The sequence below is a fragment of the Oncorhynchus kisutch genome, linkage group LG11 (genome assembly GCF_002021735.2).
Source record: "Oncorhynchus kisutch isolate 150728-3 linkage group LG11, Okis_V2, whole genome shotgun sequence".
NCBI classification, from domain to species: Eukaryota; Metazoa; Chordata; class Actinopteri; order Salmoniformes; family Salmonidae; genus Oncorhynchus; species Oncorhynchus kisutch.
In genome coordinates this window covers 40,728,801-40,747,339 of record NC_034184.2, presented here as the reverse complement: position 1 = coordinate 40,747,339, position 18,539 = coordinate 40,728,801, and the positions used below count along the sequence as shown (strand labels likewise).

General features: G+C 42.9%; 2 protein-coding genes across 11 annotated transcripts in view; one reads left to right on the top strand and one right to left on the bottom strand.

The window, feature by feature from the left end:
* Positions 1-1,225: 1,225 nt before the first annotated feature.
* Positions 1,226-8,580, top strand: LOC109899687 (core histone macro-H2A.2-like). 2 transcript variants are annotated; one of them, XM_020495124.2, is made up of 9 exons: positions 1,226-1,386; positions 2,805-2,996; positions 3,467-3,573; positions 4,364-4,558; positions 4,682-4,789; positions 6,008-6,107; positions 6,221-6,310; positions 6,545-6,719; positions 7,981-8,580. In XM_020495124.2, exons 2-9 carry the CDS (start codon positions 2,825-2,827, stop codon positions 8,144-8,146), a joined length of 1,113 nt encoding a protein of 370 aa, XP_020350713.1. In that variant the 5' UTR covers positions 1,226-1,386; positions 2,805-2,824; the 3' UTR covers positions 8,147-8,580. The 2 variants fall into 2 exon arrangements, with proteins under 2 accessions (XP_020350713.1, XP_020350712.1); XM_020495123.2 differs by having other exon boundaries at positions 4,679-4,789.
* Positions 8,581-8,627: 47 nt separating this feature from the next.
* LOC109899688 (Golgi-specific brefeldin A-resistance guanine nucleotide exchange factor 1) overlaps positions 8,628-18,539 on the bottom strand; it is a 123,579-nt gene continuing 113,667 nt past the window's right edge. For 6 of the 9 annotated variants that reach the window (XM_020495125.2, XM_031835783.1, XM_020495127.2 and 3 more), the window contains 10 exons: positions 18,165-18,322; positions 17,720-17,966; positions 16,719-16,921; positions 14,679-14,829; positions 14,176-14,306; positions 12,875-12,976; positions 12,489-12,602; positions 12,065-12,248; positions 11,454-11,627; positions 8,628-11,330 (listed from right to left, as the gene is read on the bottom strand). In XM_020495125.2, coding sequence (XP_020350714.1) covers positions 11,056-11,330; positions 11,454-11,627; positions 12,065-12,248; positions 12,489-12,602; positions 12,875-12,976; positions 14,176-14,306; positions 14,679-14,829; positions 16,719-16,921; positions 17,720-17,966; positions 18,165-18,322 — 1,739 coding nt within the window. In that variant the 3' untranslated portion in view covers positions 8,628-11,055. The remainder of the gene's footprint in view (positions 11,331-11,453; positions 11,628-12,064; positions 12,249-12,488; positions 12,603-12,874; positions 12,977-14,175; positions 14,307-14,678; positions 14,830-16,718; positions 16,922-17,719; positions 17,967-18,164; positions 18,323-18,539) is intronic. The other 3 variants (XM_031835782.1, XM_031835784.1, XM_031835785.1) reach the window with 3 other exon arrangements.

Here is an 18,539-nt window from a genome sequence, read left to right as displayed (position 1 = left end):
GTTTCTCCTCCCTGACAAAGACCCTTCTCCCCCGATTGCTCAGTTTGATCGGCGGCCAGTTTTTGGAAAAGTCTCGGTGGTTCCAAACTTCTTCCATTTAAGAATGATGGAGGCCACTGTGTTCTTCAGGACCTTCAATGCTGCAGAATTCTTTTGGTACCCTTCCCCAGATCTGTGCCTCGACACAATCCTGTCTCAGAGCTCTATGGACAATTCTTTCAACCTCATGGCGTGGTTTTTGCTCCGACAAACACTGTCAATTGTGGGACCTTATATAGACAGGTGTGTGACTTTCCAAATCATGTCCAATCAATTGAATTTACCACAGGTGGACTCAAATCAAGTTGTAGAAACATCAAGGATGATCAATGGAAACATGATACACCTGAGCTCAATTTCGAGTCTCATAGCAAAAGGTCTGAATACTTATGCAAATAAGGCATTTCTGTTTATTTCTATTTTTAATACACCCACGCCAGTGTCTATGGTTTACAGAGAATGGAGAAAATAAAAAAAGAATTGCAAGAATCGTGAAAAATAACATTCAGGATACAAACAGGCAAATAATGGCGCAGTACAATAGTGATGTGCAGAACGGCATCTTGGGAACACACAACATGTCGGTCCTTGTCACAGATGGGCTATTGCAGCAGACGACCACACCGGGTTCCACTCCTGTCATCTAAAAATAAAAATAAGAAGAAGCGGCTCCAGTGGGCACCTGATCACCAACACTGGACAATTGAGGAGTGTAAAAACATCACCTGGTTGGAAGAAATCCCGGTTCCTGTTGCTTCATGCCAATGGCAGAATCAAGATTTGGCGTAAGCAGCATTAGTCCATGGCCCCATCCTGCTGGTGTCAACGGTACAAGCTGCTGGTGGTGTAATGATATGGGGAATGTTTCCCTGGCTCTCATTAGGTCCCTTGATACCAATTGAACAACGTTTGAACACCACATCTTGCAGAATACACGTCTGAAGAATTCAGGCTGTTCTGGAGGCCAGGTACTAGATTGGTGTACCTAATAAACTGTGTATATGTATCCAGAATTTATAATTTACACGTTTTCCAAACTGCTCTATAGGCATACAAGGCCAAATTCAGTCGTATATATTCAAGCAAATTGCGTTACTTTCAACCAACATTCTCTCTCCCCTTCAAGCCATGTTAAGGGGGCGTTTTCATTCTATTTTCCCCGGACTGAATTTTTCCCCTTTGCAGCATCAGTAGTAGTAAGCCAGCCCCCTATGTAGCCTATGTACGTACGGTGGTTGTAGTTTTATTAACAGGATCCGCATAAGGACAGCGAATACAGCCATTCTTCTGAGACTTGTGAAAGAGAAGATCAGGCCTGCATCGATTCGTGTAAAGGAGGACAAACAGGTATCAAACTTGGATAAATTCACTCTCGCGCATATCCGGTTTATTGCGTTTTGTGGCGAGCTGCGTCTCCGAAAAAACGTTCCTTTCCGACCATGTCTGATGAGATTACACATCCAATGGATTGAAAACAAAATGGGGGTTGCGCTGTAGCATGGGAGGCACATAATTACAAGAAAGGTTATGGCCCGATGTACCAGACATTTCTATTTGAGAACAACAGCCGCGGATGTCTAGTGGATAGGCAACCAACTTAAAGCAAGGCCATTGATTAAATAGATAGTTAGTTAGCTGTGCATAATCCTGTTGCGATAGGAGGAGACGGTCAGAAGAAAAACGTATCAAGGGGTTATTTTTTATTCCTGCATAATGGCGCGCATATGTATAAACATTTGTCATATTCATGCATTTTTGTACATTTAATATCGCTATGTCGTTTAGGATCTGTAGTTACGTTTAAGACGTCATATTTGACACAAAAAAAAAACATTAATTCAATTACTGTTCGTCGAGTAGCCTATTGTAAGCTATTATACTAGGTGGCATGATCTTTTGTTCTTTTATTTTTCATGTGCATGTGAGCAATCCAGAATCCAAAACGCATTCAAGATGCACAAATCAATGCATTCGAAAGAATATATGTCGGGTCTCAGATTGCAAATGCCATTTCCAAAACTGGAGTCTGTAGGCCACCGCGGCCGTTTTCTGTACGGTATTATTGAGTTTGTTTACATAGTTACCTTTGGGAAAGTACGTTGGCTACCCTTACTATCTTTACCTTGAAAAGCAGACTAAATACTATACAAATATCAAGTATTTACAAATAATAAATAAAAAATACTAATGCGTTAATCAAATAATCCTATATGGCGCGCAATTTAATTCTTAAATATTGTAGGCCTCTTATTCCATATCGTATTTTGGAATTGTCTTCCAATTATATCTGTTAGTGTGCTTTGCTAGTTTTAGTCAGTCTCTGATCTTATCAGCTTTGCAAACTGTAGGCCTACATGAGGACGATATGATGCTCCTGAAAGGCACCTTCTCAACCTGGAACCTCAATCTTTGTTTCTCAAGTTTACAGCTCTGCACAGATTTGTTAATGCATGTGTTATCAGTTTAAATAATGAGTGGTCAAATAGCCTGCTGACAAGTTCCAACTTTTCACGCTCAGACTTGGTTATGCTATGGATGGAAGCTTCAACGTGGCATATTGCAAGCTTTTGGAGGCGTAAATTGAGTCTTTATAAAATTCCTTTGGGCAAACAAAACAGGTGGTAATTATAAAAACTGTTTTGCACATTGCTGTAGTGTATTTCAATTGGTTGATCGTTGCCTGTACAGTACAAGTGACCCATTTAACATAGTTTCAATCTCCATCCTTAAAACTAACCATGGTAAATGGACTGTTGTCCTCCCAGGTAGAAGTAGCTGAGGCAAGATGTCAGCCCGAGGAGGGAAGAAGAAGAGCACCAAACTGTCCCGCTCTGCCAGAGCAGGGGTCATCTTTCCTGTGGGGAGGATGATGAGGTATCTACGCACAGGGACCCACAAGTACCGCATCGGCATGGGGGCACCCGTCTACATGGCAGCCGTCATAGAGTACCTGGCAGGTTGTTGTCTCACCTGAGTGAAAATACACACACATCTTTCTTCAATTCAGTTGTGTATCTAAAATATATACTGAATAAAAATATAAATGCAACATGTAAAGTGTTGATTTCATGAGCTGAAATAAAAGATCCCAGAAATATCCCATATGCACAAAAAGCTTATTTCTCTCAAATTTTGTGCACAAATTTGTTTACATCCCTGTTTGTGAGTATTTCTCCTTTAGCCAAGATCATTCAACCACCTGACAGGTGTGGCATATCAAGAAGCTGATTAAACAGCATGACCATTACACACTTGAGCTTTTTTTTTTTTTTTAATACGTTAGAATAAGGCTGTAACGTAACAAAATGTGGAAAAAGTCAAGGGGTCTGAATACTTTCCGAATGCACTGTATTTTTGTTCAGTATATAACTGATACTTTATAATTTGTGTCTGAAGATTTTCTAATGACATTCATTTATTTGTTTAGCTGAGATTTTGGAGTTGGCAGGAAATGCAGCAAGGGACAACAAAAAAGGCAGAATAACTCCTCGGCACATTAAACTGGCTGTAGCCAACGACGAGGAGCTCAACCAGGTACAGTATTATTCCCATTAAAATAGGCCAACATTTAGAAAATGTCAGTGTTTGTCGCTCCACTTCATTGCATCATCGTTACACTATTATATTGCAGTATATTTCCCAATAGGGATCCATGAAACTATGATGAAGGTTGTCCCTTTGTCTTAAGGGTTCAGGAAGGTACAGATGACGCCATATGGCATCGGGCATTAACTGCCACCGCTTCGTGGTTAACACCAAGTGGATTTTTTTTTATTGAGGCCCGATATCCTGACATACAGTGCTGTGAAAAAGTATTTTCCCCCTTTTTGATTTTCTCTATTTTTGATACGGTTATCAGGTCTTCAACAAAAACCTAATATTATTAGATCAAGGGAACCTTAGTTTACAAATAACCGGAAAAATGTATACTAATGTCTATTAATTTATTTAATAAACATCCAACAATCAGTAACTGGTTGTGCCACCTTTAGCTGCAATGACTGCAACCAAATGCTTCCTGTCGTTGTTGATCAGTCTCACATCACTGTGGAGGAGTTTTGGGTCACTCAGTCATGCAGAGCTGCTTTAACTCAGTGACATTTGTGGGTTTTCAAGCATGAACTGCTCGTTTCAAGTCCTGCCACAAAATCTCAATTGGGGTTTAGGTTTGGACTTAAACTAATTCCACTTAACAGACAATGTTCTTTATCATTTCGGCAGGATTTGTTTTACCACTTGACTAGTAAAGTATTTCTCAGAGCAAAGAAATTGACCAATGATAGACTGGTAAGTAAACTAATTCACCTGTTCTTTGGCCTCTCAGCTTCTCAGAGGGGTGACCATATCAAACGGAGGGGTCCTGCCTCGTATCCACCCGGAACTATTGTCCAAGAAGAGGGGCAGCCGAGTGAAAGTGGACACTCAGGTGACCGTGCCAGAGAAGAGGGCAGAACGCGTCAAGAGCATCAAGAAACCCACCACCAAAAAAGGCAAAGGCAAACCAGGCCGCAAGCCAAGGGTCAGTACACATGAATGGGCTTCGTGAATGATGGCAAACAGCTCAATATTTGTCAATGTGTTTGTTATAGTGTTATAAGAAGCATGAATGTGTTCTGTTTTTCATTGATTCCGTGATAAGAAGAGCACAGAAAACGACAAAGAAGCTGTCGTAGCCAACTCAACAGTGGAAGATGGACCAGGCGATGGATTCACTATCCTCTCAGCGAAAAGCCTGTTCCTTGGACAAAAGGTATCATGTCATGTCAGTTACGAAAAAACTGTCATTTTGTGACACCTATTGTAAAGATACTTGTGTATATAATGTATGTGAACACCCCTTTAAATGAGTGGATTCTGATATTTCAGCCACATCCATTGCTGACAGGTGTATAAAATCGAGCACACAGCCATGCAATCTACATAGACAAACATTGGCAGTAGAATGGCCCGTACTGAAGAGCTCAGTGACTTTCAACGTGGCACTGTCATAGGATGCTACCTTTCCAACAAGTCAGTTCATCAAATGTCTGCCCTGCTAGAGCTGCCCCGGTCAACTGTAAGTGCTGTTATTGTGAAGTGGAAACGTCTAGGAGCAACAATGGCTCAGCCACGAAGTGTTAGGCCAAATCGTCTGTCCTCGGTTGCAACGCTCACTACCGAGTTCCAAACTGCCTCTGGAAGCAACGTCAGCACAATAAATGTTCGTCGGGAGCTTCATAAAATGGGTTTCCATGGCTGAACAGCTTCACACAAGCCTAAAATCACCATGCACAATGTCAAGCGTCAGCTGGAGTGCTGTAAAGCTTGCCGCCATTGGACTCCGGAGCAGTGGAAATGTGTTCTTTGGAGTGATGAATCAATCACACTTCACCATCTGGCAGTCCGGCGGACGAATTTGGGTTTGGTGGATGCCGGGAGAACGCTACCTGCCTGAATGCATAGTGCTAACTGTAAAGTTTGGTGCAGGTGGAATAATGTTCTGGGGCTGCTTTTTACAGTTTGGGCTAGGCCCCTTTAGTTCCAGTGAAGGGAAATCTTAACGATACAGAATAGCAAGGTCCATACAGAAATGGTTTGTCGAGATTGGTGTGGAAGAATTTGAGTGGCCTGCACAGAGCCTTGACCTCAACCCCATCGAACACCTTTGGTATGAATTGGAACGCCGACTGCGAGCCAGGCCTAATCTCCCAACGTCACTGCCCGACCTCATTAACGCTCTTGTGGCTCAATGGGAGCAAGTCCCTGTTCCAATATCTAGCAGCGATGTTCCAATATCTAGCGGAAAGCCTTCCCAGAAGAGTTGAGGCTGTTATAGCAGCAAAGGGGGGACCAACTCCATATTAATGCCCATGATTTTGGAATGCGATGTTTGACCAGCAGGTATCCAAATACACCTTGGTCATGACACGTATCCATTAAGTTTCTTAGTAACTTTGTCATAACTTCAACTCTATATCCCCTTAAACAGCTTTCACTAACAGAGAGTGAAATTGGCAAGATTGGAACGATCAAGGTGGAGGGAATCATCAACCCCACAAATGCTGAGATGGACCTCAAAGAGGGAGTGGGTGAGGATGCCAGACCTGCTCGTCTTTTCATCTTAGAATCGCGAAAGCTTCACAGCCCATTATACTTTTGACTCATTCTACCATTCTCATTCTTTGTGTGCTGTGATCTGCAGGCAATGCCCTGGAGAAGGCAGGTGGGCGGGACTTCTTGGAGGCAGTGAAAGAACTGAGGAAAGCACAGGGACCTCTGGAGGTAGCATCAGGTATAGAGACACGGACACCCAAACTAATATCAAATCTGCTGGATGAAAGGGTTTTTGCTTTTGTTTGGTTATAAAAGGATGCAATTACTGAATGTGCTTATCCAAATACAGCATAATCCACTTGATTGAAACATATTGTCTCACCTCACTTCAAAACCATCCTTATAAGTACACTGTCAATGCTACATTTAAACCTACACGTGAAGAGTCAGTGTTTGCGTCTTCGTCCTGTAGTTGCGGTGAGCCAGGCCAGTGGGATGCCAGCTCGTTTCGTCATCCACTGTAACATCCCTCAGTGGGGCTCGGAGAAGTGTGAGGACCAGCTGGAGAAGACTGTCAAGGCCTGTCTCTCTGCTGCAGAGGAGAAGAAACTCAAGTCCGTGGCCTTCCCCTCACTTCCTGCTGGCCGGTGAGACTTACAGCTTTAAAGGACAATTCCACCCAAAAACTACCTTTCGGTTTCGTTAGTCCATTGTTGTTAGATATGACATTCAAAATACAGAAATACAGCCAGTATTATGTTTAAATCTATACCAGTAGCTAGGTTTCCATCAATTTGTCGAACGATATTCAAGCGGATATTCCTCATTCACACAAAATAATATGCCCATACAGATTGCCATATCTTGATTTGATCACTGTCAAAATTCAAATGAGCCTTGTGATTTACATACATTCACTGAAAACCCGCAGATCTCTCGCTTGCTCAAACGCTAAAGCACCAGACAGAATATATTTCCCAGTACTCCAACATTCAAAATGTTTAAAAATGCAGCCATACACATCAACAACTGTCGTTTTATATAGCTTAGTAACGAGCTAGATGTTGGTCTCCACTATGACACACAAGTGTATCTGAAATGCAGCTGTACGCTACATATAGCCTATCAAAATTAAGATCTAACATGAGCAGTGTTTTTCTATCAAACGTCACTTTTTTATTTACTGAAAAAAAACTGAAATTCTATTTGTTTTTAAATAGGTCGATGGTTTGGGCACACAGTCTGCTTTAAACAGCAAATGTGCCTACTCTGGTCTCGGCGTGCGCTCTAGCCAACAGCTCGCCGATACAGTGCAGAGGGTAGGCCTACATGATGAAATTATGGATAAGAGAGATTGTATTTATTTGTCGATTGGCAGGCAAGCACCAATCATGTCACCAGCATAAAATAAGAACCCTTGATATCTATTGAAAACTAGCATTAAGCTTATCATGCACTTTCACCAACCTGTGAAGTTTATCATAATTTATTTAATCTGTAGCCTAATCTGCATGCTTTTTCAAGTTGTAGTGGGAGGACCACACAACATATATTTTGTTTTGTCGACAATTTGACCGTTTCCATCAGGCCTGTAGTGAGTTTATCAGACAGGCACTTGACTCACACAAATGGTTGGATGGTAACCTGCTGAGTAACAATAACAATGTTATTTTAAAGGTACAATTCATAAATTTGGTTTCCAGTAATAGAAAAAGGGGCCTCGGCGGTCTGAACTAGGGCTCTCAATTTCTTTCCTCGATTCCTTCTTAAAACACATTTGAGAAAAAGATCCAGGGAGGGACCTTGAACCTTATACTCAAATAAGGTTCAGGAAGCAGCAAGGAGATAGGAATCGCAGAAAGACTAATTGAAATTGAGCTCACATCTGTGCATCTCTCCTGGTTCTAGGAATGGATTCCCAAAGCAAACAGCCGCCCAGCTGATCCTCAAGGCAATCTCCAACCATTTTGTCTCCGCAACGACCTCTTCCCTGAAAAACATTTACTTTGTACTGTTTGACAGCGAGAGCATCGGAATATACCTTCAGGAAATGGCCAAGCTGGATGCCAAGTGAAGATGAGCTAAAGAGATGCTCGATTTGGGGTGTTTTTTAACGGTTGCAGTTGTATTTCAGATGGGTCTTTGTTTTTGCAGCTGGTATAGTGTGATGGAAGATGCTGTAAGTAGGTGTTTTTGACGACATCGGGTAGCCCTCGGAAGGTGTTAAAGCATTTTTTTTGTGAGTGAAGTAATGTATGCATTTATGTTACCGTCTTCCTTTTACGGGATTGCATTATTTTTAGACTAGATTAAATGAATAATCCCCATGGCTTGTCATTCGTATCCCTTATTTACTGATATTGTTTTTACATTCCATGTACAAAGACAATTTTAACGGTTGTTTTTCTGCCAGAATCACTCTGTAGTTTCTGATACAGTTAGTTTACTAAGAAAAAAAAGTGTTTCACATTCTGCTTTGAAATAAAAATCCAGATGTTTTACACCACAGATCCAGCTGTGATTTGATTAATGCATCATTTACTAACACAACAATCCAGTTTCATTACATTATATTTATTACAATGTAAAAAGTACATGACCTTTTCTTCATATATACATTATATTCATGTAATTTCTTGTTCACTCAAGAATTAGCTCCTGGTATAGCTAACAATGCAGTACAACAAATTAACATAACGACACCCCTGAAAGAGGGGCTCCACTTCATTGTGCACAGACTAATGCGATTTCTGACATAAGGCAGAGGATTCAGAGAGTAATGTAACCTGACATGGAAGTAGTTGCTCCCAACTGTGCTTTGACGAGAGTATTAATTCCCCAACACCTCATTCATAGCTGAATAAATACTAGACAGGGGTAACGGCAAAGAATAAGCTGCACTGAAGTTTACTCTGATCACAAGGTTGGGTTTTCAAAATAGACACCTGACGTGTTCTAAGTGGTTGAGGCTTTTGAAAACCATTGTTTGTTCTTCCGTCATCACATGCAGTAAGAAGTCTGGTACGAGTATCCTTTGATAAGATGATCAAGGCTCTAACTTCAACATGCCAATGTTCCAACTCCTCTGCAATCCATAGCTTACTGTACAGACGGTGAAATGCAAATATACTTTCACTGAGTCAAATGGGGTAATCATAGTCCCGCATTAAACTTGCGCAGATGATCTGGGCCAATCATCTCATCTCTTGAAAATGAAAACTGAATTTAAGATCTGCTTGTCCCAGATTTACTGATTGCGGCCTATTCTTAAGTGGCCACAATTGCTGTATGCATCGTGTTGGACCAGTAACCGAAGGGTCGCTGGTTCGAATACCCGAGCTGACAAGGGGAGAAATCTGTCAATATGCCCTCGAGCAAGGCACTTAACCCTAATTTGCTCCAGGGGCACCGTACTATGGTGGACTCTGTAAAATAACACATTTCACTTCACCTATCCGGTGTATGTGACAAAACATTTATTACACAAACGTGACAAACACACCCGGATACAAATGACAAAAGGCAATATTGTACTCCATTAAATAATCTCATTACGACCTTACTATTAAACTCTCCTAACCTGTTTGACAAAAGCTGACACGTACAGAGTTCCACCATCACAGAACACAGCGAACCAACCACACACACACCCAGGCCAGACCAGTTGTCACATTCGGAATGTTCTAGGTGCTGCCCTTGTTAGCAATGGCAGCATCTCAAATCCATCTTTCCAAGCCAAACCATGCACACCTTTGTCCCTCTTGGGTATAACAGCATTTAATGTACGTAAAGTGTCGTTTTAGGGCCATTGTAATAAAAATTTGCAAACAAGATTGTGAAAACTTGTAGGCTAATTTCTAACCTCTGACACAATTTTATACTGGAAATATAGAAACTATGTATGCTTTATATTACTGTACACTTACATTTCGACCCTCCAATAAAATAGTTATGATACAGGTCTGTTTTTGTTTTAAGACAGTGCCCTGAACACTTTGACTAGAGTAAATGAATCTGTTCACATCCTATTCAGTAAACAACATGCAGTACCTAAAACCCAAATAAGTTATTCACTATGATTTTGTTCCTGGCAGAACCTCTAGATTAATGTTAAGCACAGGCATACTCAGGAAAAACTTTAGCCTTTTGGGGGCCTTAAGTGAGATTTCGTTGGGGAGGCCCCCCGCCAAGCCGGCCATTTTTTTGGTGCCCCCCCTCTTGAAGGTGGAGAGAAATATATTTAATTTCCTGGAACACATTTTGCCATGGGGTGTAGAGAAAAATGTTAGCAGTTTTAAAGCAAGTTTACTGCAGTTCTATACATTTTGCCATAGGGAATAGACATTTTGCAATTTTATAACACATTTCATGCAATTCTACTGACTTTGCTGTTTTAAAGCCAATTTCCTGCAATTCTACACATTTTGCCATGTTAATATCTGAGTGAGAGTGACTAACAAAATCAAAAAAAATGGGGGGCCCCCTAGAAGTCAGGGCCCTGGGCAAGTGCCCTGTCAGTATTTGGCCATGATTACTACAAGTTTAGATAACTGGCTAGACTAAATTACCAATCAAAAAATTGTTAGACGACATGGCTAATTGGAGTGACTGTTAGCGACTGACAAAACAAGAGAAAAACTGCTAATGCACAAGCAATTTTCAAACTTGCACCTTGTGTATTCTACTAATCTAACTCTCAAAAGTAAAGTTGAGACCCCGATGGAGTTCCCAAAAATGTCTGAGGAATAAGTGAATATTGAGGGACAGCAGGCCCCAGGATGTTAGATAAGACTTCAAAGCTAGGTGTGTCTGTTGTTTAGTGTCGTCTGAGAGGTGACCATGGATGTAAAGGGTCTCTGTGTCACAGACGGTTTATCCCCCTGTGTGAAGGGGGGCAAGGCCTAAGGAGAAAGCTATGATGTTTAGGGGACAGGTGGGGGATGGAGTGCCCCCCGTGAGAGTAGGCATAGGGCTATGGTGGCTCTATTTGACCTGCGGGGTGTCACTATGTTCAGTAGGGTGGGGGGCGGGGAGCAGCGGGACAGGGCAACTGGCCTCAATGAGGGCGGGGTTGAGGATAATGGGGAGGGACATAGGGGGCACGCCCCCCACCTGCAGATGGGAGGCCAGGGGCTGCAGGATGAGGGGGGATTGACTCGTGGGGGACTGGATCAGTGGGCTAGAGATCTGGGGGGACATCTTCACTGGGGTGGGCATGGGGGGAGTCGATGGAGGCACTGGAGATGATCTGTCTGTTCCTAGAAGAGAAGAGAGGACATTGATTAATTCACTGATTGTTGGCTGTGAAAATGACATTGACAAAAATTGATCGTTGGTGTTAGCCAGATTTCATCTTTGACTGGCCACGCTAACATGGTTACCGTTGGTACTAGGTGGTGGGGGATCTTGGGGCGACACTGGTCTGCTGGAGGTCTTTGGCTCTGTGGGGGAAGCTGGCACTGGCACAGGAGATGGGGCCTGAGCTGGGGGTGGCGAGGCTGGGGGGCAGGGGGCAGCCGGTTGGACAAGCTCCACTGGGGGACTAGGAGCAGGATCTATGGACACAGAGCACATACAGCCATTACATTTCAGAGATCTAGCTTGATGTATATAGCAGAACACTGAAACAAGACTAAGTATAAATCATGAAAAACATGTAGGCTGTGTATTCGAAAATCCGATTTATGCTTGATCCGGGAAAATGCGGTCCAGAGGCTCCGTACGGAGGGTGTCATGCAAACGCGGAGCCTCCGTAGGCCTGTAGAGGCCAAATCAAGCTCCGTACCGCATCGCCATTTAAAAAATAAAATAATTTTTTAACCTTTATTTAACTAGGCAAGTCAGTTAAGAACAAATTCTTATTTTCAATGACGGCCTAGGAACAGTTAACAGACAGTTAACTGCCTGTTCAGGGGCAGAACGACAGATTTGTACCATGTCAGCTCGGGGGTTTGAACAGGGCCTTAATAGAAGTAGGTGTGCGTTCCCGTACCTGGTTGTGGTATGACTGTCTGTTTGAAGAGCTCCTCCCGGAGGTTAGGCAGGAAGCAGTCGATGCGTTCCCAAGTGATCTCCCACAGGTCAGAGTATCCCGTACGAGAGTCAGCACTGTGGAAGATTCCTGCTGTGTCCATCACCAGCAGCATGTTCTTCAGAGACTCTGGGATGGCCTCCTGCTGGGGGGTGGGTGATAACAACCAGCCAATTAGCCATGCAATCACACACATAGATGGGGGGGAAAAAATGCTTGAAATGAGCTGTACAGGAATAAACATGAACTATTACTTAAAGACCCATATTTGTTTTCCTTTCTTTTTGTGTGCCCTCCTTTGAGTTTGACCACTCAGATTAGAAGCACCTGCGCTAATAGGAGTTGAAATTGACATGTGCTGCTGTGTGACAGCAGGCATGCTTACCAGCAGGTCACTGGAGCCAGCGTGCATGTACTTGTCCATGAAGTCCAGGATAGTGAGCCACAGGGCAGCAAAGGTGGACAGAGACAACAGGGGAGAGAGGTGCTGCAGGAACACCTAGGGGAAAGCAGAGCAATGGAGAGCAACAGTGAGATATGCAGAGATGGCATGGGTAGACAGGCACACAGCATATTATACTATCGCTGTTCAGTCAGATGAGAAGTGCTAGACAGTGGAAGGATTTAGCAAATTATGGCAATTTCTCAACAACAACAAAAAATAACCCCCCAAAGGCAACAGACAGTTGTAGGAGAGTCTAAACCTGTGGTCTGAAAATATCAGATTTCACACTTTGAAATGGATGCCTGTTGTGTGTTGACTGAACTGACCTTTGACAGCAGGGTGCAAGCCCTCATCCTGGTCTCCTCCATGCCACACACGTCTGCAGGGCTAATATTGTCCAGAAGCTTGGTCAGCAGGGGGAACAGCACCTGGGAGCACACAGTACACAGTTAAACACTGACAACGCTCAGATTAGACAGACAGACCACTTACAGTGCATTCAGAATGTATTCAGACCACTTTACTTTTCCACATTTTGTTACGTTACAGCCATATTCTAAAATGTATTAAATTGTTTTCTCCCCCTCATCAATTTACACACAATACCCCATAATAACAAAGCAAAAACAGGTTGTAGAAATTTTTGCAAATGTATTAAAGATAAAAACTGAAATATGACATTTACTTAAGTATTCAGACCCTTTACTCAGTACTTTGTGGAAGCACCTTTGGCAGCGATTGCAGCCTCAAGTCTTCGTGGGTATGATGCTACAAGCTTGGCACACTTTTATTTGGAGAGTTTCTCCCATTCTTCTCTGCAGATCCTCTCAAGCTCTGTCAGGTTGGATGGGGAGTGTTGCTGCACAGCTATTTTCAGGTCTCTCCAGAGATGTTTGATTGGGTTCAAGTCCGGGTTCTGGCTAGGCCACTCAAGGACATTCAGAAACTTGTCCCGAAGCAACTCCTGCGTTGTCTTGGCTGTGTGCTTAGGGTTGTTGTCCTGTTGGAATTTGAACCTTCTCCCCAGTCTGAGGTCCCGAGCAGGATTTCATCAAGGATCTGTACTTTGCTCCGTTCATCTTTCCCTCGATCCTGACTAGTCTCCAAGTACCTGCCGCTGAAAAACATCCCTAAAGCACGATGCTGCCAGCACCATGCTTCACCGTAGGGATGGTGCCAGGTTTCCTCCAGACGTAACACTTGGAATTCGGGCCAAAGAGCTCAATCTTGATTTCATCAGACCAGAGAATCTTTCATTTTGATTTATTTATATACATTTGCAAAAATGTCTAACAACCTGTTTTCGCTTTGTCTTTAATTAGGCATTGTGTGTATATTGCTGAGGGGAAAAAAATATTTAATACATTCTAGAATAAGGTTGTAACATCATTTTTTGGGGGTAAAAGTCAAGGAGTTTGAATACTTTCCGAAGGCACTGTATTTCCCATAATACTTGTTTGCTATAGAAGCTAGGATTTGGCCCCAAGTGCCTACTCTTCTAATGAATCATCTATTTTCAGAGGAACCATTCAGCAGCCATTTTTGTGACCACTAGTCCCCATACGCACACCAATTTCCAGTGGTCCTCCTAGAATGTGGAAAATGATGTTAAGCATCCTCCTCTCACCTTGTTAAAACAGGACTCCCACTCCACAGCATCTAGTGTCTGCAGGTCATGGACCAACAGTGCCCTCTGGAGGTAGGTCAGGGCCTGCATTCGCACCAGCCTCCTGGCGTCGCAGCACAGCCAGGCTATCCCTATAGGGTTCACACAATGTATGGATACTTGAGCTAAAGTGGAACGAGAACAAGATCACTGAGTTCACTAAGTCCCTTCTCTCAGGGGTCACCAATGAATTAAGGGGACCTAGGGAGTTATTTTTACCTTCAAGCTTATATTTAGATGACTCTCCAAATATTAGTTATATTAGCAAAAAATATAAACATGTGAAAACCTTGTCCATGAAAACAGGAAATGTGCATTTGGCTTCACACAATAACACACATTGACACTGAAAACATTCCTCTAATGACTAAGAAACAATGATAAATTGTATTTATTAAACAAGGTTTAGAGGTGCCTTTATTTAAATAGGTTATAATGATAGCAATGGGGATAAAGTCTCTGACCTTGGAGCAGTGGGCACCAGCAGCTGGTCCACAGTGTCTGGGAGTCGGCCTCAATCTTCTTCCCTACTGGCTCCAGGCGGCGCTGCTCCTCTGCCCAGGAGCTGTAGATGCTGGAGGCCCTCGTATGCAGCGTGTGCATCAGATCTAACAGCTGAACCAGGGGGAAACACAGAACTCCATGTCAATGTGGTCATTGCTAATCTAATCACAGCTTGATTCTAAAACATGAACGCATTACTTAATGTCTGTATTGTCTTGCTGGATCCAAGACACATACTACAGTATATTTACATATCTATGGCTGCGTTTATACAGGCAGCCCAATTATGATCTTTTTTCCCCACCAATTGGTCTTTGACCAATCAGATCAGTTCTGAAAACGATATAATGTGAAAAGATCTGATGTGATTGGTTGAAAAGACCAATTAGTGGAAAAAAAAAGATCAGAATTGTGCTGCCTGTCTAAATGCAGCTTAAGTAGGTAAGCTAACCAGCTTAAGTGGTTAGTGCGTTGGGCCAGTAATCGAAAGGTTGCTGGATCGAATCCCCGAGCTGACACGGTAAAAATCTGTTCTGCCCCTGAGAAAGGCAGTTAACCCACTGTTCCCCAGGCGCCGAAGACATGGATGTCGATTTAGGCAGCCCTCCGCACCTCTCTGATTCAAATACGGAAGACACATTTCAGTTGAATGCATTCAGTTGTACAACTGACTAGGTACCCCCCTTTCATTACTTTATTGTTATCCAGGCAATATATTTGGGTGTGTGATAATAGAGTATTGATATGTATGTAATTTGGATAGACTGATGGAGAAGAGGACAAGACAAAAGCATTGGAAGGTAAATAATTTTCATGCAATAGTGTTTTCCATGTCTACATGATTTCAGCCATGTTACACAGACCTAGGGTTGCAAAACTTCCCGTAATTTACCAAATACATTTTTGGGGGATAAAACAAATCTAATGAAAACTTTAGCAATTTATTGTTAAATGTATTCATCTTTCTTTATATCCGTGTCCATCGGTCCCTTGAGTTTCACCTCATGGTTCAGGAGACAACGCCATAATTAATGAGCAACTCTTTCAACTATTGACTTTTTTCCCCACATGTTAAACAGCGACGGTATTCCACATCTTTTACATGCTATGAAGATCCCCTAAAAGCCTTTAACGTTTCCAAAATCCCTAAAGTTAGTGGTAATATTCCATCTCTTTGCAACCTTATACAGACCTAAATAGCTAATAATATTAATAATAATAATGGACCTTTTCAAGCAATTGAATAGCTTCATCAACGAGTATTGATATTTCACATTTCAGCCCTTTCAAGACAGTGCATTTGTAAAATAGGCAAGGCAAGAGGTTAATATTAGTGTCAGTCGTCTGAGCATGAATACCCGATTCGTGCCAAATTAGTTCTGAAAAGAGATGGCAATTATTGCTGACAGATCATGTAACTTTGACTCACTCATATAGGGCTGGGATGATACCAGTATCGCGATATTCGTTAGTGCCGTGGCAAGGAAACAAAACGCAAAGCGGATTTAATTTATGAAAACAAACATCATTATGTTGTCATCCAGAGTCACATTTACAATATTTTACATACAGCAGGTTTTCAGACCAAAGAGCTTGGTCTGCTTTGTTTTTGAATTTTTGCCAAGGGGAAAATATTGCGATAGTGGTATCGTCACAGAATAGGATTAAACACCGCCACAACATCGCTTAATTGCCATGACAACTATAGTCTGCCACTCAGTCTCAGTCTCAATTGAGTATGCAGAGAGAGAGAAAAGACAGCTGAAATATCCCAAAATTCCCACCTTTCCCCGCAACCCCACCTCCACCCCACAGCTGAGAGCAAACCTGGGGCTTATTCAGGAGGGCACAACGTTACAGAACGTTCAGAGAGATAATTATATTGTGTAGAACAGACATGATTGTCTGTCATAATAGTTCTGAACATTTCATCCAACTGAACAGAGCCCCTGAGCAGCACAGAGACCAAGGTAGAAGGGAAAGAGGGCTGTGGTACTTACGTCCTGACTAACCTGTAATGACACCGTGTGGTAGCTGGCAGGGACCCCCTCGTCTTCCTCGTCATCGCTATGGGAACGGGAAGGCCTCTGGCTGGAGGCCTTGGCGCGGCGGGACGCACCCTCCTTGTCCCGGGGCTTCCTCCTCACACGGGACTTCTGGGAGTCGTACTTGTGGTTCTTCTTCTTCTCATAGGTCCTGTAGCCTGTAGGTCAGTGGAGATGGAGAGACAGTTTTAGCCATTGTTACAGATATATCCGGAATAATTATCTTAATTTATATTTCTATAGATGTCATATTTTGACGGGTATGACTTAGCGATTGGGAAAAAATGCATTCCTTTTATGTTAAACCAGGCAACAAAAGGCTATATCAACTTTGAGTAATAGCAGGTTTCAGGGCTGTGCGCTTTCCATTAGCTTCCCATATAGATAAGCGCTGTGCTTAACTGAGGTCCTTGATCGACCAAACTTTATTATTAAGTGTGTAAAGCCGTGTTGACAGCAGGTATCTAAGGGCCTGGAGCGCTGGGAGAAATGAAAAGGCTATCAGTGGTGCCATGCCTGCAGAGTGCACCAGCACCACCTTCCACTGTAATCCCGGCTTGACTTTAGTCTTTTCTAGATCAAATCAAATCAATCTAGATCACTAACAGACTGCTGTTGCTGGGGAGAAGGGAAGTCAAGTGATAGTCCTCAATTAGAAGGTTGGTGTGGAGGAAGCAGGTTAGTCACTCTATAGGCATGCCTTTGGATCCCCTTCCAAAGGGTTTTGAGACTAACCACCAAAAATGGCAAACTGTCAAAGCTTAAATTACTCAAGCATAGTTTGATGACATGTGTTAGCTTGGAAAACAGCATTGATGGAAAGAAAGGCAAATACAATGCTGAATTAATTGTTGGAAGATTTCTAGTTGTTATGAAAAAACAAAAAACACTGGAAAAAGACAGAATACAAAATGAACCTCAAACAAGTACACATGTCAGTCAACAGAAAGCCATACCTCCGTTTAGGCTGGCCTCCACAAACACCCGGATGGCCTTGACACACAGCTCAAAGTTCTCGGGGGTGACATGTGCAGCGTCTCGTACTATGAAGGAGAGGGACTCCACACACTTGATGAGAGACTTGGTGTCGTGGAAACCCATGTCTTGACCCAGGGACAGGCTGTACTGGTTCACTAGAGGGTTTAGCAGGGTCTTGGACCCAGAAGCCGCTACCTTGCTGATGTCCAGGTCGTCTTTCCCAACCTGCAAATATAAACACACTGTGAGATGTGCCGTACGTTGAGGCATTGAGAGTATTGACTGACATTGATATGACAAAATAACACACAAGTTTCACTATTACTCTCAATGCTATGAAGATCTCTGGAATTGATCGTCTGAGCACTTAAAAGAAAAGCGTGTGCATGTGACGTGGAAGTGTGTGTGGGTGGGGGCTCATACCACCAGCCATCCGCTGCTAGTCACGTCCACGTCAGTGACAGAGCGGGGCATCCTGGACTTTCCATGCTCTGTGTAGACCTCAGAGTCTGAGGTGTACCCCCGGTCCAGACTCACCTCACTGAGGTGGTGGAACGACAGCTCACTGTCCGACTGGGCACCTGGAACAAAGGTGGAAACGGGACACGAAAACAACAGTTTACCAGACATAAAAACTCACCACTTAAAAGCGTGGATGTGTGCCCCGTAATATAACAGCTGAGCTGTTTGTATAAAAGTCAATACCATTGACCATAAACGTGTAGATTTTTTTCTCAGCAGCTAAGACCAACAATGTAGCCTACCATTCCACGTGATGGTGTGTGTAAGTAAGTTAAA

Excerpts from the sequence above, each read along its gene's own strand:
- LOC109899687 (XM_020495123.2), top strand. The coding sequence starts at position 2,825 with ATGTCAGCCCGAGGAGGGAAGAAGAAGAGCACCAAACTGTCCCGCTCT. Across the intron at positions 4,790-6,007 it reads GCCTGTTCCTTGGACAAAAG|CTTTCACTAACAGAGAGTGA; the intron begins GTATCATGTCAT and ends CCCCTTAAACAG. Across the intron at positions 6,720-7,980 it reads CCCTCACTTCCTGCTGGCCG|GAATGGATTCCCAAAGCAAA; the intron begins GTGAGACTTACA and ends TCCTGGTTCTAG.